Raw genomic sequence first — 23,400 nt, forward strand, 5'->3', positions numbered from 1 at the left:
GCTCTGTGCTTTCACATTAATGTCATTTATTTCTCATTAGAGTCTTTTATTGTGAAATTAGTTTCCTCTCTGGTGTAAACACGGGTTTCTTTAAACGCACGTATTAAAAACACACGATGAAACATATTGCGTGGTCAGATGTGGACGACGAAGCTGCAGCTCAAACATATTCACAGCCTGAGCGTGTGAGTGTGAGTCAACGCTGTTGTTATTGTTACAAAAATAATAAAGAGAAATAACCTTTTTATACCGAGAAGCAGCTGTGGAAACATGAACAATCTTCACTCCATGTCCCACAATCCCTTTCTCAGCTCTGACAACAAACATGAGCAAAGTGAACATTCACTCGTTCACTAGCTCGTCCGTCTGTCATCGACGGAAACGCTGCAGACGCAGAGGTCAAAGGTCACACTTGTGTTTACAAACAAACACGTGTCGGAATGAACGAGGTCGTCACTTCCTGTCACTAAAACACATCAGTAAACATCACCGTTGTGACCTCTGTGCGACCTTTGAGGACAGATCAGCTCGGCCAGACTGTGACCTTTGACCTCAGTGACCCTCAGCTTATGTCTTTTCTCCTCACTCCCTCTCTCTGACAGGACTGACGAGGTAGGAAGGAAGTTACTAATGTAAAATAAAAGCTGAATTTTGTTTGACATTCATCAGATTTTATTCAAAAAAGCCCTAAAATATTTTTCTAATCAATCTGAGATTAAGATGAAAAACAGTCATAAGGTTTATCAGTGTCACAACGTTTTAATAATTCATACTTTACTATTTTATTCTCTTATTTGTTATCATATCAGACCTTTTTCCCTTATTTTAACTTATTTTATACAGTATTTATCATCTATGAATGGATGAAATCATTACAGATTATTATTATTATAATAATTAAATCAATCATTAGTTTCAGACCTAGTTTTTTTATTTTTTTAACAAAGTTAGAGATTAATTTAGTAATTGATTAATAATTGATTCTGAGTCGTCTGTGGAGCTTTTTAACGTTCACTGATGCATCATTCATCCAGAGAGAGAGACTGAGTCAGAACAAGGCCACCTCCCCCCCCCTCCTCTCCTCCTCCCCCCTCCTCTACCTGCTGTCCCTGGTGGACGGTGGTAGAACTTGGCGGCAGATGTTGCGGCGCTAACTTGGCTCTGAAGTGCCTCGGCGTCGCCCTCTCTCTCCCCGTCTCTCCCTCTCTCTCCCTCACATGTGTGTATTTGTGCCCGGGGCGAGTTCGGCGCCGCAGCTGTGTCCACCCCCGCTCTACCTTTGGTGTTGGACGCCCTCAGGCAGGAAAAGAGAAAAAAAAAACGTTCCACTCTGGTTTCCTGTCTCTGCGTCTGCTGACAATCCAGCACTGAGGCTGCGGGGGGCAGCACTGAGGGAGGGAGGAGGGAGGAAGGGTCAGTGGTGCGGACACCCGCCTCTCTGAGCTGATCGGACGTCTGCACTAACCTGTTTCCTCACACCTGTACGAGTCCATGTGAACCATCAAACACTGACCGCCCCCCCCCCCCCCCTCACCCCCTCACCCTCTGCCTCACACACTGCAGCTGCCAGAGGACACCTCACACTCTTCAAGTCAAGTTTGGACATAAAACAAAAACCACAACAGGCTTCAGAACAACAACTTCAAAGTAAAGGCACAGAAAAATAAAGATATTGTATACATTATTTATGAAGCTGTCATATGAGAATCAACAGAGGTCTGAAGCTCAACCCTAAACACACACACACACACACACACACACACTGACCTGATCTGAAGATGTTGGTCTCATGATTGAAACTCTGTCGTACTGTCGTCGCAGCAGAGCCCACACAGCGTCCAGACGACCCTGAAGAAACACAGTCATATTCATTTATTCATCTATTATTATTATTATTATTATTATTATTATAATAACCAGCAGCAGGCGAGTGCTCACCTTGACGGGCGTGTACCACTTGTGCTCGGGCTGCTGGTGAACTGGAGCTGGATTTCTCGGACGCTGGACCATGGGTTCGTCGGTTTCCTCTGGAACTGTCACCACGGCATTCTTGGCCTTTTCCAGCCGCGCCCCCTCCTCTGTGGAACCTTTCTCACCCCAACGCACCTGAACACAAGCAACACAAACACCTGAACACACTGTGTGTGTGTGTGTGTGTGTGTGTCTCCTGCTGTTTGTTAATTGAAGAAGAGACACCATGAATAAAAGATACGTCGTCACCTCACACACTAAATACACGTTTGACATATTGGCAGCAGTAAAGCGGCAGAGGTGATGTGTGCTTTTTCTGTAAACGTGGCGAGGACTTCTTCTTCTTCTTCTTCTTCTCCACAAATAGGAGCTTCAGAGATGAAGAGTGTCCTGTCAGCAGGAATCAACCTGCTGACAGGCAGAACAGAGACGAGCAAGAGCAGCAGCAGCAGCAGCAGCTCACTAACTCTCCTGGGGATTAAGTCAAGAGGTAGGAACTCCCTGGGGATTCAAGGGCAATCCCTGCAACTTCCTCCAGGCTGAGACGCAGCAGGAGGAACGAGGAGAGCGGAGCTTTAAACCTGGATTCCCTCTGGAGGACGAGGAGCATGAAGAGAAGAGAGGGGGGAGGAGGGAGGTGAGGAGAGGAGGATGTGTCACGTTTACAGCGAGGCTCAATCCTTCATCCCCGCAAACACTTGATTCAATCAGACCTGGACGGACGAGGACGAGCTGCCACGTCAGAGATATGAGTGGACAGACGAGGGACGAGCTGTCACGTCAGAGACATGAGTGGACGGACGAGGACAGACTCTCTGAACTTTAGAACCGTGAACGTCAGCATTTTTACACTAAACAAAAGATTCACAGAATATTATAAACAAAGTGACATGATGTGACCATTAGATGGTGGATATTTCTTGGTAACACTTGCTGCCAAACCCAAATAATACATCTCATTTTGTCACGTATACGCTCTATAGATTCATGTTGAAAACACAGCAGGTAAACCTCCCCTCCTGCAGGCTCCACACCCTCACCTAGACGATCTGGATCCACAAACGTCTCCACAAACTGACCAGAAAAGGAGGTTCTCAAAACTGTGGTACGTGTTCCATTGTATGAACCAGGGTATGAGATCATGAGTGAATAGAAAATGAAAAGTCTCTGACCTCCATGCGTCTGATTCCTCCGGCTCCTCGTCCTCCGTAGTACGACGCGTCCACCGTCGGCCATTTACTCTTTGGCAGAGGCTCAGGTTCCTGAGGAGGACGTGACATAAACAAACGTGTGTGTTAGACCGTGCTGTTTATTCACTCTGTCACATTCATCACTGAATCATTTCCTGTCAACAGTAAACACTTGTTTCTTCTTCTTCTGCAGCTGTAGCTAATACTAATCTAACAATTCTCTTTGGACAAATATTGAGCGAACTCTCCTGAAGCTAGTTCTAAGCTAACTTCTCTCCTGGAGTTAATACTATTAGCTGGGATAGCTACCATTAGCTTCCAGCTTGTTTGTTACGACTTTAAATTCACCCTCAGAATGAGGCGGAGCCTCAACTGAGACGCATATATTCAGCGTCCTTAATACTAAGCTAGGATATTAGCCTCCTGGTTCCAACTTCATACACAAACAAACATATAAATGATCATTTAATGTGTTTTTGTTTGTTTGAGGAAAATGTGGGACTGTTCCTTTAGTGATAGTTTTCTTTCTTCTTCTTTGTTTAAAGTAAACAGTTCACACTCACAGGAGGCGGCGGGCGAGAAGGAGGCGGCGGTGGAGGCGGGTCTTTGATGACCTGGATACACAGAAGAGAAAAAAAGAGCATCAGCACACACACACACACACACACACACGTCCCTGAACTGTGTGCCTCTACATCGCCCCCTGACTGCTGATTACAGACATGTAAACCAGCATCAGTGTTCCCACGTGCAAAATAAAGAAAAGCTGAAAAACCAACTTGTTGACAGGGGAGTGAACGAGGGAGTGCACGGGGCGAGCGGCGCTGCCCGTTTAGCTGCTAATTAATTGGATGAGGTTCAACGACGACCGCCATCATAAAGTCCTGAGGAGTTAATTAACTCCAACGAGATACGGAGGAGGAGGACGAGGAGGAGGAGGAGGAGGAGGAGGAGGCACTGAGCCAACACACACACACACACCCTCAGCAGCAAAGTGACCAGCACAGCCATGTCGTTGGTGACATCACTGTGTCACATGACACCTGAGCAGCAGGTCGTCCACGCCGTGATTCCACCTCACTTTGTCAGGCGTCAGTCACAAAAACTGACCACCACCACATTTTTACTGCTGAGACCACGACGACTGTGACTGTAACTGCTGCTCTGAGACACAGGGTGGAAGAGACTCGTGTAATATAATCTACGTCAGTTTAAGTCTACGACTATCTACGTCACATGTTCACGTCTTTATCTCACTGTTGGACAACAGGAAACTGAAGTTTGTAAACCACTCACTCTCCCACACCAAACCTCATAGAGAAAATCAGTGATTTTAGCTCGCAGGGACACAGGAGCTGCTGGTCTACTGCTGCCTCGTGTGGTCACTTTGTGACACTGCTGTTAGTCTGAATGCAGAATTTCACTAAATAACTAATTTGAACTTGGTGGCAAATGCAGCAGTGGGTCAACAACTCCTGTGTGCTGTGATGTTAAAATCACTGATTTTCTCTATGGACTTTGGTGTGGGAGAGTGAGTGGTCTACAAACTAAGTCTAACACAGTGACGTGTAAACAAACGCGTCCCTTCGACATATTAATTAACAGAGTTAAAAATGCATGTTTGTGTTTTGTGTAAAAATTATGTTGCGAGAGGAGCAGCGTCTCAAACTCAGGAAGCTCCGCCTCTCAGAGTTTACTCTCCAAACAAATAGATAAACAAAGAAACGATGGTTCCACAGCTTGTTTGACCTCTGTGCTGGCACCAGGCCATGTGGGAGCGAGAGAGAGAGGGATTGTGGGAATGAGATGGTGTGTGTGTGTGTGTGTGTGTGTGTGTCAGAGCTGAAACCTGGCAGACTGAGGGTTTAAATATTAACAAGCCACACATGGCCCTCCTCTTGTGCTGTGTCCCTGGATGGAAGGCAACAGCAGCTCCCTCCACCAAGACAAACACGTCGTGGTCCAGACATGCTGCAGGGGGTTTACATTTTAATGCCTTTGTTGGTTTTCCAAAATATGCTTCCATCTCATTCTGGACGAGCTCCCTGCAGGTCCACAAAGCCAGGTGACGTCTATCGTTCAGAGGGCAGCGTGACTGAGCAGCAGGAACTGAGGTGCAGCGGGGGGGGGAGTGGGAGGGGGGGGGGTACATTTGCCTTTTATTAGATGTGAGTAGAAAAAGGCCGGGGCGCACCATCTGTAGCCCCCCCCCCCCCCCTCCTCTGTGTGTGTGTGTGTATTTGTAAATGGTTGAGCGGGTGAGACACGAGGTGAAGACTCTTCAGGAAATAACTGACATTAAAATCTATGATTTAATGAAAAACAAAAACATATCACTCTGACCTCCTGATGTTAGATTGTTGTTTAAATAAATGCTCTAAAATAATTAAAAAAACACAAAACCTCAACCATTCGTTAATTTTCTATTATAAGCCACTCACTCTCCCACACCAAACCCCATAGAGAAAATCAGTGATTTTAACATCACGGCACACAGGAGTTGTTGCTCTACTGCTGCCTCCAGCACTAAATTCAAATGTCTTATTTTGTCAATTCGGCATTTAAAATCCTTCATTATGAGCTAAAATCACTGATTTTCTCTATGGTGTTTGGTGTGGGAGGAGTAAGATAAAGACGTAAACATGTGACGTAGATATCAACAATCTGAAATATCCCTTTAATGTGAGACTGAAATCGTCTCATTTTGTTCAAAGAAGAGAAAAACAAGGACGTTGACGTTTGTCACTAAAGACAAAAACAGTCTGCTTGACAAGATTATAGAAAATAATGTACGTATTTTAATCTGCAGCGGGATTTAAATGAGATTAAAGTGTGTGTGTGTGTGTGTGTGTCAGGTGAGTCGCGAGTCCAGCACAGATCTGTCACTCAGTCCTCCTCTTCATCTCATGTTTATTTGTCTCTTATCGTCCACAGGAAGTAGCCTCTCAGCCTCTCTCTGACTTCCTGTTTGAGGTTCATCCTGTGTGTGTGTGTGTGTGTGTGTGGTTGTTCTTCCTTCACTCGACAGCTCATGAAATCACACCCAGAAACCCACTGAAACTAAACTGCTGGTTTGTGGTGTTGAAGTAGTTTTTTACCGAGCTTCCCTGAACGCCTCGTGCACTGAACCACTTCCTCAAATAAAAAAAAAAAATAAAGAGACGCTTTCTTAATATGAAGCTACAACAGGATGCTTGTTTGCAACAGTTCAACGACTGAATGTTGCCAACCCTCTTCATATTATTACTCACCTCGTGTAACGCGAGTCATTTCAAAATAAAAGCGCTCAGACTTGAATTAGGATACAGAATCATGTTCTCAAAGATAAATGTTGCTCCTGACGCAAAAGTTCTTGTGTGACCTGGATCATCATCATCATCATCATCATCATCATCATCACTCACCAGTGTGCAGCACAGAGGCCAGAACCACCACATGAGAGCCAGAGCGAGGAGGAGGAACAGAACCAGGAAGACGATGGCAACGATCAGACCATCAGACTGAAGAACACAGACCAGACTCATCAATACACACTCATCGATACACACTGTGATGGTTGTCGTGTAGATGTGAACTCACACAGGTGGACGCAGTGATGGTGAAGGCGGTGGAGATAAACGACTTCCCGTTGTTGAGGCTGATGAGAACGTCCATGGTTCTGAAACACAATCAATCAATCACTGTTATCATTGGAAGTAAAAACAACAAATACAATTAAAAAAAACAAAAAAAAAAACACTTTAAAGTTTCATTAAACATTTTGAGATTTTTCTTTTTTGTGTGTGTGTGTGTGTGTGTGTATACAGTGTGTATGTCTCTGTGTGAGGATATAGAGCCTGAGGCGTCACTGTTGGCTCTGATTCTCCTGTGGTTCACAACAGATGAGCAAAAACATCCTCCGACCACAATTGACCCTGAACCTGAACCAGAACCTGAACCATAACGTGAACCAGAACCTGAACCTGAATGAGATGAAGTCAACAAACACACGAACTTCAAAGACTTTGCATGTTTTTCTTTGGTTCATAAAACAAATAAGTAATTCATGCATTTCCACATTTAATGTCTGATTTTACTGTAAATAAGACACAAACACTCTTTTATTTTATTAAAATCTTTTTTGTTGAAGTGAAACTTTATATCTCGTCCATGTTTACAAAGACATTAAAGAAACTTTAACTTCAAAAACAAGAGGAGTAAAAATGAAAAAAACTTGAAACATGAGGTTAAAGTGAATAATTGAAAGGAACAGTCTGTGTTGTTCAACTTTCACTCCGTCACGGACAGAGACAGTGATGGAGCTGCTGAGTGCTTCATGTGTTCATGCTGTCATGTGTCTGTCACCAGCTCAGAACCAGACCTGGTCCCAGCGCTCGTTAAGAGTCCGACTGTGACGCTGAGTTCTGATGAAGCTCCACAGCTGGACACGGTCACCGCGGAGACCGTAATGGGTTTTAAAAGTTCAGTTTAAGACGACGAAAGTGACGCGGATGAATAATTCACCGCTGAGCATATGTGAGCGCACACACACACACACACACACACACTTTTCCAAAACAATTAATCATTGAAGCTAAATCTAATTCTACGATATCTATGCCTTTATCTCACTGTTAGACAGATTTTTCCAACAGGAAACTGACGTTTGCAAACCACTCACTCTCCCACACCAAACCTCATAGAGAAAATCAAGTGATTTTAACATCACAGCACACAGGAGTTGTTGATCCACTGCTGCCTCCATCACTAAGTTCAAATGTCTTATTTTGTAAAATTCGGCATTCAAAAACCAACGTTTGGATTAACATCAGTGACACAAAAAGACCACACGAGGCAGCAGTAGACCAGCAGCTCCTGTGTCCCCATGAGCTAAAATCAATGATTTTCTCTATGTGGTTTGGTGTGGGAGAGTGAGTGGTTTACAAACGTCAGTTTCCTGTTGGAAAGAGAGTTTTTTCTTTGAGGAATTTCCACCTTTATTTTGAAAGGACCAGGAATCAAAAACTAAACTGAACTGTCTGGTTTTCTTTGTCTAGTTTCACACGTTTAAAGTGATTCATTAACAAGAATAAATAATTCATTCACGAATAAAAAAAAAATTCCGATTCATGTCTGCGATGTTTCCGCCGTGTTTCCCCGCGTCCTCTCGCTCGGTGGGACAAACAGTGGGACATGTTTGTGCAGCAGATGGACGCGACGTCTCAGTCTGCTTCATTATTAACCAGCATTAGCATCAGCTACTGTACCTGCTCTGTAACGCAGGTGTCGACTCCCCGCGCAGCCAGTCTTTGTCCTCCATCGTTATTGTGAAAACACCGGGAGAGACACGAGCGCAGCCACTTAACCTCTCCACGGGCGGCGCCGCGCGGGGGGAGGAGGCGGGGCCCGTGGGGGGCGAGGGGGGGCGTGAGCAGATGCCAGTGTTTGAGGCCTGATGTCGCAGCTGTCAGCACAGATGATGCTTCTCCTTCACCTACAGTCCACCAGAGACCGAGGACACTGTGATTCCTGCACATGGAGTCTGGTGGGACACTCCCGGAGGGACGTGAAGCAGCGGCAGCGTCTGAAACATTGTTCCTCAGAATGTCGCATGTGTGAGACGCCGCGACAGGAAGTGAGGCGGAGGAGGAGGCGGCGGTCCCGCGAGAAGAAGAGGGGAAGCGTACGATGAAACACTGATTCTTCTCCGGATGAGTGAGCGAGTGAATGTTAACAGTGATGGAGCAGGGGGAGACAGATGGACGGAGACGGAAGTTTTTTCCTCACAGGTGGTCGGAGCCCGCACGGATCCTCAGAGCGCCGTGAATTATTGAAGCGGGATCGTGGAAACGGGAACGACTGCATCTGTCGCACGTCCTCTTAAAGCTCCTGCAGCAGATGTGTTTACTCGCCTCCGCCGCCGCCGCAGCGAGAGAGAGCCAGAGAGCGAGAGAGCAAGAGAGCAAGAGAGCCAGAGAGCGCCTTAATGGGTCGTCATGGCAGCCAAGAGTTAATTAAGCAGACATTTCTGCAAACGGAGGGCGAGCGACATCAGCTCCGCTCTCATCAGGGCGTCGCAGGCGACAGTGGGCGGCGGCTTACACGTGTAAACGCTCCACTGACGACCTTTGACACGCGAGAAAAATCACGACTTGACAGAAAATAAAGAAACGGGAAAGATAAACGCATGACGTTATGCTATATAATATATATAAAATATATTTTGTTGACAAATCTGTTGAAATAAAGTGTTTTCATGGAAAAAAACAAACCTCATTTTATTGATTAGATTAAAAAAATTGGAGGGTTTTAGCTTCATGTGTTATTTCTACAGTTTACAGTCAGATAATCTGACCTCATCATCATCGCCGTCATATGAAACATAATCTGTTCCAGAGCTGAAACACCTGTCCATGATAATCTGACATTTTTGACAGGATTAAATCCTTGAAGGACGTGAAAATCTGTCATTTGTCAAAGTTTGGGATTAAAGGGAAAACAATAAAGTCATATTTACACTCCGACATGACACAAACACAGATTTAAACCATTGACGTCACATTCAAGGACTGTTCAAGGACTTTCCAGGACCAGTTCCCTCATATTCAAGGACTGAATGAGTGACTCAGTCCACTTTTATTGCTCTGCATCTGGACAAGTGATTGTCCTCGGGATCTCGGTCAAAATCGGTCTTTGTCATTTGTGAGACAGAGAATTTTTCTTTTCTTTGTTTCACTTTCTTAACTTTACTCGCCCATTGTTCAGCTTGGAATCTCACCTCAACGAGACAGTGGACAGTGAGTTTGTTTTTGAGGACAAAGCTTTTCTGTCTTTGTTCAGTTTAAACGAGGGAAAAAGTTCAATATATTTCAAATTTACCAAAAGCTTGAGCGTGGTTTCTGACATGTGGGCAGAGTTTCAGGCGTTTTGGTTCAGTGTGTGTGTGTGTGTGTGTGTGTGTGTGTGTGTGTGTAAACATGTACTCACTGTCCCACTTCATAGAGTCTTGGAGCAGGACACAGCAGATAATCACTACGGACCACACTGGGCTTATTATCTGTAAACAACAGCAATCATTTATTAAAACATCACTTTTATTTATAACCGGCATAAACAATGTGTGTGTTTCTGTGTGTGTGTGTGTGTGTGTGTCTCACTGATGGTTTGTTGGTCGATGATGAAACTACACGTCACTCCTTCACTGCTTCGACCCTGAGTGAAACCGTTTCCTCTGAGGACGATGTCGAAGGTTTCTGAGCAAATTTAAAGAAAATGATTAAAAAAACAAAATGTGATCTTTTCTGATGTCTTTACTTATATATATATATATATATATATATATACATACACATATATATATATATATATATATATATATATATATACATATATAAATATATTTACATATATATATTATAGTTCAAACATGGTGAACATGTTAATGAATAAAGTAATGAGTGGATTTTTTTTATTACTAAACTATGTCTAAACTACTCTAGCTTTTTAAAACGTGATAAAACATCTGTGGAAGGAAAATATTAACATTCCTGAAGAAGAAGAAGAAGAAGGAGCCAAAGATTCCACTGGAGTGAGCAAAGAGTGAAAAAGACACACTCACACTCACACTCACACACACACACATTCTTGTACTTGCCACATACTGAGGACCAGCATTTCCACTATAAATTAACACAATTACAAATATCTACTTCATGAATGACATCTACAAAGAACTACTGGTTGCAGTACCATAAAATGTCTGCAGGTGGAACCCCAGAGCAAAAAGGGCTGGAAATTTTTTTTGTAATTTTTTATTTTTTTTTGTAATTTTTGATAAAAAATGTCATGCTATACTATGTCGTCCAAAATGTGAAAAAAACGTCATGCTATACTATGGTATGCTACTAAAAAAAAATTGGTCAAAAATTTAGAAAAAAATTTTGGTCAAAAATTTAAAAAAAAAAAAAAAATTGGTCCGGAATTTGAAAAAAAAAATTGGGTCCAAAATTTGAAAAAAATAATTTGGTCCAAAATTTGGAAAAAAAAAATTGGTCCAAAATTTGGAAAAAAAAATGTGGAAAAAAATTTCACAAAAAAAGTCATACTATACTATGTCGTCCAAAATGTTACTTTTTTTTTTTTTGACGAATTGAGTATAGCATGTTATAGCAACCTAAGGAAGTGAATTCAATGAAAACAAAGTGAGGACCGGCCAAAATGTCCTCACTTTATAAAAATGACCTCACTTTGTTGGTTAAAAACCCTCACTGGTCCTCAGTATGCCGCAAGTACAAGAACACACACACACACACACACACACACACACACACACACACACACACACACACACACACACACCCACACACACCCCCCCACACACACACACACACAGATCCTCTGTGTTGGACCAGGTCTCAGTGAAGTTCTGAACTCACCGTTCACACAGACACTGGACGGTTCCACTGACAGAATCTCTGTGCACGAGCGCTTTAATATCTGCAGGAGACACACACACACACAGATTATGAGTCGCAGCAGAATAAATAAGTAAATAAATAAATAAATAAATAAATCAGGTCTCTTTGTTGTTATCATCTCTGTCAGGTTTAGAAAACAGCCGAACACGTGACAAACGTCTCGGAGCTGATCACAGCACAAACAGCAGCTGTGTCAGCCACAATGGACAAATTATGCACGACAATTCCATCGCTCACGTCCATTAAAAACCTCCGGGATCCTGCATTAACATATAAAGAGGCCCGAGCGAGCGGCGCTGTCAGCGAGCGGTGGCGTCAGCGAGCAGCGCCGTCAGCGAGCAGCGCCGTCCGCCCTCCATAAATCAACACAGGACAAATATGCAAATGTCACTAAGAAGAAGAAGAAGCATATTAACGACAAAACGGGACACTTGAACCTTTCAGCTGATGTTGGACCAAACTTCACTCTGAGCCTGTGTTTGCACACTGATTATGGATGAGAGGAGGAGGAAGAGCTTCTGAGACGCCATTTCAACATCTAACTAGAAAACTATGTGGTGAAATTTTAATGTTGCTGCTTCTTGCGCCCGACTTATGTGCAATCAACCTTTAAAACTTAGAAGATAGAGTGAGAGAGACTGACTCCCAAGCCCCTCCCCCTCCCTGATGCCCCGCCTCCTTCCAAACACCTGTTTCTCATGGTCCAAAACCGGTGAAAAACAGACAAAACAACAAGTTTTTTAAAGTTGTCGTATATTAAAAAGCGTTTGACGACAGAGGACTGCACGTCAAATGAAAATGAAAACAACACGATTGTGGGCAGGAGAAGAGTTTGTTTAGAGATTATTTTCCTGGTGTGTTGTGGTCACACACACAGTCCCGTTGTCCACTCATTCTCAGCTGCTCCTCATCACAGTGAGGTCACATGATCACATAATGACCACATGTCAGTGCCAAAAACAAACCCCGGTCTGCCCCTTTAACAGATGATGCAGCTTTGTCACAGTGTGGGGTTTTTCCCCAAAAATGTCCTGACGAAGAAAAGAGCAGCTGAGTCACTGCTGTGTGTGTGTTTGTGTTTGTGTGTGTGTGTGTGTGTGTGTCCTGACAATCCAGCAGCCAAAGACAAAGGCTGTAGAAATACTACACACATGAGAGAAGAAAGATGTGACGACGTCAGCGTCGCGATGGAGAAGAGCTGTGCTGTTGTTTGTGAATGTTCTTAAAAAAAAACAGTGACTTTCACTTTGTGTCTTAAAAACGTGAAACTTAAAACATTTGTAGAAAACGAACTTGCAGCTTTAAAAAGGTGTAGAAAACAAACGTAGCTTTAAAAACGTGTAGAAAACGAATGCGTAGCTTTAAAAACGCGTAGAAAACAAACGTGTAACTTTAAAAACACGTAGAAAGCAAACGTGTAACTTTAAATCCTGGAGAAAACAAATGTGAAACTTTAAAAACTTGCAGGAAACAAACATATAACTTTAAAAACGCGTAGAAAACAAATGCGTAGCTTTAAAAAACGCGTAGAAAACACACGGAGCTTTAAAACGGTGTAGAAAACACATGTGTAACTTTAAAAACGCATAAAAAACAAACGTGAAACTTTAAAAATGTGTAGAAAACGAACTTGTAGCTTTAAACAGGTGCAGAAAACAAATGTGTAACTTTAAAAACACGTAGAAAACAAACGTAGCTTAAAAATGTGCAGAAAATGAATTGCGTAACTCTAAAAACATGTAGAAAACAAACATGTAGGTTTAAAAAGACGTAACTAACTTTCACAACATTCTGATTCTGGGAAACTCAGCGGTCAGCGATGCCTTCACAGGCTCCTGGAAATGTCAGGATTAAGGAACTAAAATAATCCCCTCAGAGGATAAATCAGTTTCTGTTTGTTCGCACGAATAAAAGTCATAAATAAAAACTTCTTCTTTTTTTTTCTTTTTATGGTCATTTTTTTGATCATTTTTGATGCAACATTTCTGACTTCCTCCTCTGTGTGTGTGTGTGTGTGTGTGTGTGTGTGTGTGTTTTGTAAGTCTCAGTTTGTCGTTACATCATCACTTGACAGAAAACAGTTACACCCTTTGGCGCTCTCTCTCTTCTGTGTGTGCGTGTGTGTGTGTGTCCAGCTCGGGTCAGGGAGGCTCCGCCCACAGCACTCACACTTAAAGCTGCACTAACGGAAAAGTTTCACTGAGTGAATGAAGCTGCAGTTAAATCACGGAGACTCTCACACACACACACACACACACACACTGAGCTAAACGACTCAAAGTGAAAATACGGATTTAAAAACTTTTACCTGTAAAATTATTTATTTAAAAAATCTAAAGTCGATTTTTGAAGGAACATTACAGTCTGAAAGTGCTGCAGATGATTTTACACTATAACAATATTTAAGGTCTTGAGTCACCCGGTGACATTCCATTCGCTGCACACAGGAAGTGACGTTGTCAACAGCAACATTTTGAGCGAGTGAAGTAAAACACGATGGAAATGGTGTCCACCCGTCCCTGCTCTGCTGCTGTATACACACAAACGCTCCCTCAGTCTCGTTACGTTACCCAGTTACATACTGTAGCTTTAAAGTCACAATAAAACATGTTACTAAAGAAAATATGATTTTTAAAAAGTTGAATGAGTTTGTGGAGATGCAGCTCCCCGTTGTGGTGCTTCAGCATAAATCACTAGGACTGTATGTTGTCACATTTCTAACTGTCAAAAATCATCGTCGAGACAAGGACACGGAGACAAAGACGCAGGGACGGAGCAGGTGAACTCACAGAGTTGACGATGCCTTTGAGCGCTTGGAAACCATCTTTGACGGGAAACACTTGGTCCTTGGTGTCGGCGATTTCTGCCAGCTGTGAAAGAGAGAAGAAGAAGAAGAGAAGGAGTGAGGATGAGGATGAGGACGAGGACGAGAGGACGTAGGGAGTATGAAATCACTGGTCTTCTGGTCTTGGCAGAGCAGCAGACGGAGCAGATGGCAAACACTTTGATCAGCCGCAAAGAAAAAAAAACTAAAACACAGAGAAACATTTCCTTTGTTTGTGACTTCACGACCAGTTACTACGGTTACCATGGTTACCACGGAGACGGGACGCCACCATGGACGAGACGACAGATATCAGATTCTCATGGTGTGAGAAAACACTGACTTATAAACCGTTTGATCAGATTGGTCGATCAACGCCACAAATACTGCAAATAACCAATATGTAGCTGCTGATTTTTCACTTTTAACATCAGTGATTGTATGTTTAATTTAAGTTTATTAAAGAGAAATTATGAAATAACAAAACTGGCTCAGGATTATAATCTCAATAATCCCTTGTTCATATCTGCCCAGCAGCGGGAAAAAAAAAATGCCAAGAAAAACAGATTTTAGCCACTTTAAAACGTTAAAAGACGTAAAATCAGTTCAAGTCTACGATATCTACGTCACATGTTCATGTCTTTATCTCACTGTTAGACAGACTTTTGTAAACCACTCACTCTCCCACACCAAACCCCACAGAGAAAATCAGTGATTTTTAGAGAGTGAGTGGTTTACAAACTCCTGTTGGAAAACAGTGCAACAGTGAGACAAAAAAAAATGTTGTTAAACTCTATTAATAAAAAATAAAAAATAATTTCTTTTTCATCAGCTGTGGAAACAGCATTTTAATCTTTATGTGTTTCATAAAACTGCCGTGTTCTCACCTGCTGCTCGTCAAATTCTTTGATTCCCACACAGTAAACACGAGCACCAAATTTCCTGGCTTCCTCCGCCTGCAGCAGCCGTGACATCGGTTTAAAAAAACAGAAGAGGAAAAAAAAAACATTTGAAGACAAGTGCATGAAGTTTAAATGTAATTTATTCACATGTATTTATATTGATTTCACCTCCTTCACTGTGAGCTCGTGGACGTAAACCTCCAGCTTCCCGTCGGTCAGAGCCAGGATGATGCTGTTGGACGCCTGCGTCTGTTTCTTGATCTGATCTGTGGCCTTTTCACACAGTTTCACACATTTACGTCAACTCATCATGTGTTAAATGTTTGCGTTACCGTGACGATGAAGATGAAGATGAAGTCACCTGTTTAATTCCCTCGTGCATGTACGTTTCACCTGCTGGTTTCACCTGTCGCAGATTCTCCAAACCTTCTTCTATCTCATATCTGTAACACGACAGAAATCATTTCTTTATTGTTTTGATGCAACTGTTTTCTTCTGAACTTTTTGTTTGTTTGTTTCTAATGTGTTCAAAAACATCAAATTCGATGTGGTTTGTCGAGTTCAAATGTAAGGAGAGAGAAATGCGTTCAGCTTCGTCAGTTACCTGTCTCCAGTCAGAGGCAGCAGGACTTTAGCCGAGGCTGAGAAGACGATGAAGGACACTCTCATCCTGGGACTGAAGACAAAAGGACAACAACAACAACAACAACAACAACAACAACACAAAAAATTATCCATCAGCCATCAATAAACAGAAATGTTTGATTCACTCAAATCTCTCACACACACAGAGACACACACACCCACAGAGAGTGTGGGGAAGTGATAAATCTGTTTACACACAGGAGACTTGTCGTCATGGTAACACGCATACAAACACACACTTCCTATACATATATACTTTGTGTGTGTGTGTACACATATACTGTATATATATAGTGTGTGTTAGGGATGTGAATCTTTGGGTGGCTCACGATTCGATTCAATTCCGTTTCTTGATTCATAAATTGATACAATGCATAGTGTGTTAAGGCAAATCATGGCATCAAAACAATACAGTGTGTATAAGATAATGTGATAATGTGATCACACAAAGGCAAACTTAAGACAAAAGTTAACATTTAGTCATTCAAAACAAATAAAAACTTACTTACTGTATAAAAAAAATAACTTGCATAAATAAAAGCTTAGGCTAGCTGCCTTTTTCTCCCAGAAGTTACAAAAATAAAATAAACTGTACACAAATAACACAAACTGGTGTTTTTTCAAAATAGAAACTTACATTTATTTTATTTTTTTTCACAAATTGATTTTTGAAGTTAATGAATCAATTCAGAATCGTGGATGATTAGAATCGCGATTCCTATATGAATCGATTTTTCCCCCACCCCTAATATATGTGTATTTACATATATATATATATATACACATATATGTATACATAAATATATATCCATACATATATACAGGTGCAGAGGAAATGTGGGCGATGACAGACTTATTTTTTACTATTTTTATTCATCATAATTTACTGTAAGAGTGATTTCATTCTTCAGAGGAAGGAAAGTGTGTGTGTGTGTGTGTGTGTGTGTGTGTGTGTGTGTGTGTGTGTGTGTGTGTGTGTGTGTGTGTGTGTGTGTGCGTGTCCACATGGCAGAACAGAAGTGTTCTCGCGGAGCATCATTGTTCAGCAGATTGTCTCGGTCGTCTTCTGTTCTGTTACTGTAAATCGTCATTGTTCTGTGGTGAAAGCTGGACCCTCCCCCTTCCTCCCCTCCTCTCCCTCCTTCCTCCCCCCTCGTCTTCCTCCCCCCCCCCCCCCCTCCCTCCTCTGGTGCAAATGGCCGTTCTCACAGCCCAGAAGACGTCTCCTCTCGTCCTCCCACTCCCACCTGGTGCCTTTGCTATTTTCTTCAGCCCACCGCTCGGGTTCTGGTGGACGCCGTCTGTCCTGACGCCGTCTGTCCCGAGTCGCGTTGGCAGCAAACGTTTGACTCAAACATTACACAAGATGATAAACGCCTTCCAATGTTTTGTCTTTTTTTTTTTTTTAAATAACGTTTGTGTAAAGACGACAACGTGGATCGACGACGAATCAGGTGACAATTAAAGGTGCATTTCACATAAAAACACGACAAACTTGTTTAACGTTCTCGAGTTTAGACGACAACGACGACGCAATCAGCAAAACACAAAGACGACAAAAGTGTTTGAATCCCATTTGAAAGATTTTAGAGTAAATACAGTGTTTGAACAGCAGGTGGCGCTCCACAAGGCTCATACCTGGATGCACTGATCCACTAGTTTATTAAAAAATGTAGGTTTGAGTTGAATTATCAATTTATATTATTCCTTTTTTTGTGATAATTTCTCTATTTTTTATCAATTTTTATCTATGAAAATTAAATATAAATCACATACAGACATGTGAATTATTCATATATTCATATTCCAGTATCAGAATATAGAGTGGTTGATATTTTGACAGATTCTCGTGTCATCACAACTTGTGCTTATTTTCATGCTACGTTCATTTTTTTCCTCAATTAATCGATGAATTGTTTGATAAACGTTTGTTTTGAAAAATATTGATCAGTGTTTGTCAGACGTGCGAACGAGGATGTTCTCAAACGTCTCAAAATGATTCAGTTTGAATGATTTCTTTGTTTTATGGAGCAAAGAAACCAGAAAATATTCACATTTAAGAAGCTGAAAAATCCCCAAAAATGCTTTTAATTATTAAAAAATATAATTGATAGTTAATTTCGAAATAAATCCATCCCATTTAAAATATATAACACAGAACATGAATGTGAAGCTTGATATTAATCATAAACAAAAATAAAGATATGTTTTATATCACTCAACAATCTTTTTTATAAAATGTATTTATTTTGAATCTGTGTGTTTTATTATTATTAGTCATTTAATCTTTGACTTTATTTATAAAAACACATTTTATAGACTGGGATTATTTTAATTTGATCTTTTTATTTATTTTCTTATTGATTTATTCTTTCTAAACCTTTATTTTTTGATTGTTCTGTGTATTTTAATCCTTTATGACCTTTAATGTTTTTCCTTCAATTTTATTAAAAAGGGGCAACATAAATAAAGTTGTTATTAATATTTTATGATTGATATTAAACAGCAGTTATTTTACACTTCTTATGTTATAATAAAAACTGTGATTTTTTTTTTCCTTCATAACATGAACAAACACAGAATATTCATAACTTTATCACATTTTACACACATTAAGTGTGATGAAGATGATGAAGATGATGTCACACTCACCTGACAAAGCGGTCAGTGAGGTTCCTCACAAACGAGTAAATCTCCACCCAGTCGGCTGAAACACTCCCCGACCTGAAACCAGAGCAGAACAGGGTTCACTTCATCATCATCTTCATCTTCACCATCATCATCATCATCATCACCATCTTCATCAGCAGCAGCAGCAGATTGACTGAAGGAGGATTCAAATAAAAACACACTGTTCACTGTTCTTTGGACGTTAACACTAGCCACGTGTTTTATTTTGTGTGTGTGTGTGTGTGTGTGTGTGTGTGTGTGTGTGTGTGTGAATGTTCACAGGAGCTTTGTCTCAGTCTCTTCACGTCCACTTGGCTCAAACACTCAAGAGTTTGTTTTTGTCCAAAAACAGAAAAAGTGTTGAGGAAGTGACTCGAGGACGAGCAGACATGTGAGACAGAGTGGGCGGGAACGATTTAACACACACATATTAAAGCTCCACTCAGTAACTGTGGAACATCAGGCAAAAACACACATCCTGTTAACCAGCTGCTCAAAACTCCGCCCACAAAACACCGGACAACAACATGCAAAGGTTTTTTTAAGTGCTGGGCAAGTTAACGGCATTAGCGGCGTCAACGTTAACGCACATTAAAGCGGAACTAGACCGGAAGTTCCTATTATCGCTGGTTTTTTTAGTGTGTATCTGCGTCATTACCTTGTTTAAGAAGCCCTGACGGTTCTAAACAAACAGTTCAGCCATTGCTGAGAACGTTGTGTTTTATTGTAATCTCGGGGCTCAATGAGATCACTGAAAATCCCGTAATAGTTACGTAAGCAGCGGTTCTCCTGAACAACCGATCGTCCTCCTCCGGGCACTAGTCCGGGCACATCCGGTTACGTACATTGAACCGCAGAAGAAGAATAATGTCCGTTGTGGAGGTGTTTCACGAGCAACAGTGTCTTCTGACTCTTGGTTTGACTCCGGTTTAAAGTCATAAAAGGGACTGCGGCGGAGAGTCGTGACGAAGCTATTTTTAAACACTGTTAAAACAATGTTTTGATAATGAGGAGCAGTGGATCCGCCGTTCCAGAGGGGGGCGCTGCGCTTCTGAGAACGGATGTGCTGGATAGTACTGGCCAATCACAAGACTCTGTCTTCTGGGGGTGAAAGTTCACTCTGAAACATCGCGGCTGAAAAACACAGTCAGAAAAGAGGATTTCTATCGGCTAATTTACAGAAACTAGGAGGTTTTTGACCATAAAAACAAGTTAATATATGTAAGTAGACCTCCATAACTAACATTTATGTGCAACAGGACCACTCTATGTCACCTTTAACGCATGGTGCGTTTCCATGACGACTGACCGGAAAAAGAAGCGTGTGACGTCATGTTTACGTGACTCCCAATAAAATGAGCCTCTAAAGTAAAGCTAAACTTCGAAAACAGTGGTACACACATACGCAGTACACAGGTACGCTGGTTATTTGTAGCGCTGCTCTATTCTAACGGCGCTAACTCCGCTAACGGAGCTAACTGGTAAACGGTGCACAGACTCCGGTGCTGCAGCACGTAAACATGACGTCACACGCATCTTTTTTCCGTTCAGTCGTCATGGAAACGTGTCTTGCTTTAACGTTGACACCGCTAACGCTGTTAAATACCGTTGACCAGCACTAGTTTTTTTTATAACATAAATAAAACGCGGACAGAAGTCTCCGCCCATTTCTTTTTACAAACCTGACATTTAAATATTGGCTCAGTAAGTGTGTAAAGGCTAGCATTTGCAAGCTGAAGCCAAAAATATCCCCATCCCCTCATAAGCTAAACAACGCAACAACAATGACAACGCAACACGTTGTGTGTGGTTCTCAGCAGCAGGGGGCGCTGTCACAGCACAGTGTGTGTGTGAGCACATAAATCAACTCAACTGTCGCGTTTATTGATTCATAAAGATTCATAAAGACTTAATAAAAACCAATGAATTAAAATAATTAGTTTCTCTCAGTAACCAAGGACCAACCAATGAGAGGCGGGTGTTGACCTGTGGCCCCGCCCACTCCCCAGACCGCCCCGTCAAGTCAACACGAGCAGAGTGGAGAGAGTAAAATGTGTCCTTGATGTAAAGAGCTAATTAAAGCAATAATGACAGATGAACGTATGAAAGGATGGAGAAACATAAAAGTGAAGAGTCTGACCATCATTCATGTCAGTGTCTCTCTCTGTCTGTGCTGCTGTGGTCAAGGTCGAGACGCTAAAACAAAGTTCATTCTTCTTTAACAATATTGAACATAATTAGTGACGTTAACTGTGATTAAACTGTGACACGGACATGAAACAAGATTTACCTGATACATTTACACATGTGCTTTCAAAATAAAAGACTCATCCATCACAACACAAACAGTCTTCAGTCAGAGTCTGAGACACAAAAAGTCTCAGTGTCTGTCTGTCCACACTAAAGCACAACTATGCAGTTTTCAAAATAAAAGTCTCAGTTTCTGTTTGTCCACACTAAAGCACAACTCTGCAGTCTTCAAAATAAAAGTCTCAGTGTCTGTTTGTCCACACTAATACACAGACTAGCAGTTTTCAAAATAAAAGTCTCAGTTCCTGTATATTTGCCCGAGAAAAACTACTTGCAAAATAAAAGTCTTAGTTTCTTGTCGTTCATGCTAACCCAAAATCTCTGATTTCAAAACAAAAGCTTTGATTTCTGTTTATGTTGGTTCTTCCCTTCACTCGACCTGCAGCTGAAGTGAAACTAACAAATCCTGGTGACAGTGAATGCATCACTTCACAGGACATTTTTCCTTGGCAAAGTTACCTGAGTGTTTGAAAAACTAAAAAAATGAAGAAAAAGAACTTAAATGAACTCATGAACCTCGTCGCCTCTTTCAGACAGAAAACCAAAGTGTTGTAGATTCTCCCACGATAATGAATGTTACACAATAAACTGATAACATAACATCATCACAGTCTAATCACAGTCACAGTAACTCAGCTCACTTTGGTTTGATTTTTACACACAAAAAGTTGTAAAACTGTGAGAAACTGCAGAAAACCTAAGGGCGACCTCGTCAGAACAAATGAAACAAACTTTACTCAAACTGAACAAACGAACACACACAAACACAATAATCTTGTCATCATCCTGTAATTTAGTCGTTAAGAAGAACGAGGGTGGAGGAGTTTGAAACTGGGTCAGAGGAGCAGCAGAAATGGAACGTGTCCAAGGACGAGGGGGAGGACATGATTATAAACAGACTCTGTCAGGGCAGTGAACGCACCACGACCAGGGCCTTCACTTCCAACCTGTTTCCTCCTCTCATCCGTCTTTCCTCTCCTCTTTTGTTACATCCTTTCTCCTTACCATCCTCTCCTCCTTCCTGTGAGCTCATCTCCTCTCCTCCTTTCTTTCTTCTCTCCTCTGTAGTTCCCTTGATTCCTTCTCTCATTCCTCTCCTGACCTTATTTCCTCTCCTCTTTTGTTTAATCTTCTCCTCTCTCTATCCTCTCCTCTCCCACGTGTCCTCATCTTCTCCTCTCCTTCCTTGTTTCTTCTCCTATAACTTTGTTTAATCTCCTCCAACCTTGTTTCTATTCCTCTCCTCCTTGTTTCCTCTCCTCTAACCTTGTTCCCTCTCATCTAAACTTGTTTCCTCATCCCTAAACTTGTTTCCTCTCCTCTAACCTTGTTTCCTCTCCTCTAACCTTGTTCCCTCTCATCTTAACTTGTTTCCTCATCCCTAAACTTGTTTCCTCTCCTCTAACCTTGTTTCTTCTCCTCTCCTTGTTTCCTCATCCCTAAACTTGTTTCCTCTCCTCTAACCTTGTTTCTTCTCCTCTCCTTGTTTCCTCATCCCTAAACTTGTTTCCTCTCCTCTAACCTTGTTTATTCTCCTCTAACTTTGTTTCATCTCCTCTAACCTTGTTTATTCTCCTCTAACTTTGTTTCCTCTCCCCTAACCTTGTTTCCTCTCCTCTAAACTTGTTTCTTCTCCTCTAACCGTGTCTCCTCTGCTCTAAACTTGTCTCCTCTACCCTAACTTTGTTTCCTCTCCCCTAACCTTGTTTCCTCTCCTCTAACCTTGTTTCTTCTCCTCTAACCTTGTCTCTTCTGCTCTAAACTTGTCTCTAATACCCTAACCTTGTTTCCTCTCCTCTAACCTCGTCTCCTCTGCTCTAAACTTGTCTGCTCTACCCTAACCTTGTTTCATCTCCTCTAACATTGTTTCCTTTGCTCTAAACTTGTATCCTCTGCTCTAAACTTGTCTCCTCTACCATAACCTTGTTTCCTCTCCTCTAACCGTGTCTTCTCTCCTCAGACAAACACAAACCATGTTGTTTCTCCTTCTTCTTCTTCTTCACAGTGACACACAAAAACAAACTCTTTCTTTTGTTTTAAATAAAGTCATAAAGTCACGCGATGTTTTCCACAGACACTTACTTGTCCAGGACAAAGTAGAGGTCGTAAGCTCCGTGACATGCCGCCTCCTCCTGCTGATTCTCTGCCCGGGAACACGCAGCAAACACGGAGAGCAGCAGCAGCAGAGCCGCCGCGGAGCTCCACGCTCTGTGACCGGGAAACGCGTCACGGAGAGCGGACACACGGAGAGAGAAGAGCCGCCACATCCTCCAGTGACTCCCCTGCCGATAAACGATAGATAACCAATCAATAAACCTGCACACGCACACACTCTCTATCACTGTCACTGTTAGTGTGTGTGTGAGCAGCACGAGCCTCAACTTAAATCACTGACCCGCGAAAAAATGGAAAACACCGTGAAGAAAGACGTC

At 41.9% G+C, this 23,400-nt stretch overlaps 1 protein-coding gene across 1 annotated transcript; it reads right to left on the minus strand.

Moving 5' to 3' along the window:
- Positions 1 to 1,628: 1,628 nt before the first annotated feature.
- antxr2a (ANTXR cell adhesion molecule 2a) lies at positions 1,629 to 23,121 on the minus strand (the record flags this gene model as incomplete). The annotated part of the gene is made up of 17 exons (XM_083905102.1): positions 1,629 to 1,640; positions 1,768 to 1,848; positions 1,939 to 2,106; positions 3,144 to 3,233; positions 3,725 to 3,775; positions 6,566 to 6,661; positions 6,741 to 6,819; positions 10,128 to 10,197; positions 10,298 to 10,393; positions 11,576 to 11,636; positions 14,407 to 14,487; positions 15,329 to 15,397; positions 15,512 to 15,616; positions 15,705 to 15,786; positions 15,948 to 16,019; positions 18,641 to 18,712; positions 23,051 to 23,121. Coding segments are annotated over 17 exons (1,356 nt in total), but the record flags the coding sequence as incomplete, so codon positions are not given.
- Between the last annotated feature and the right edge of the window lie 279 nt (positions 23,122 to 23,400).

This window comes from Microchirus variegatus, assembly GCF_963457635.1.
Source record: "Microchirus variegatus genome assembly, chromosome: 18".
In the NCBI taxonomy this organism is placed as follows: Eukaryota; Metazoa; Chordata; class Actinopteri; order Pleuronectiformes; family Soleidae; genus Microchirus; species Microchirus variegatus.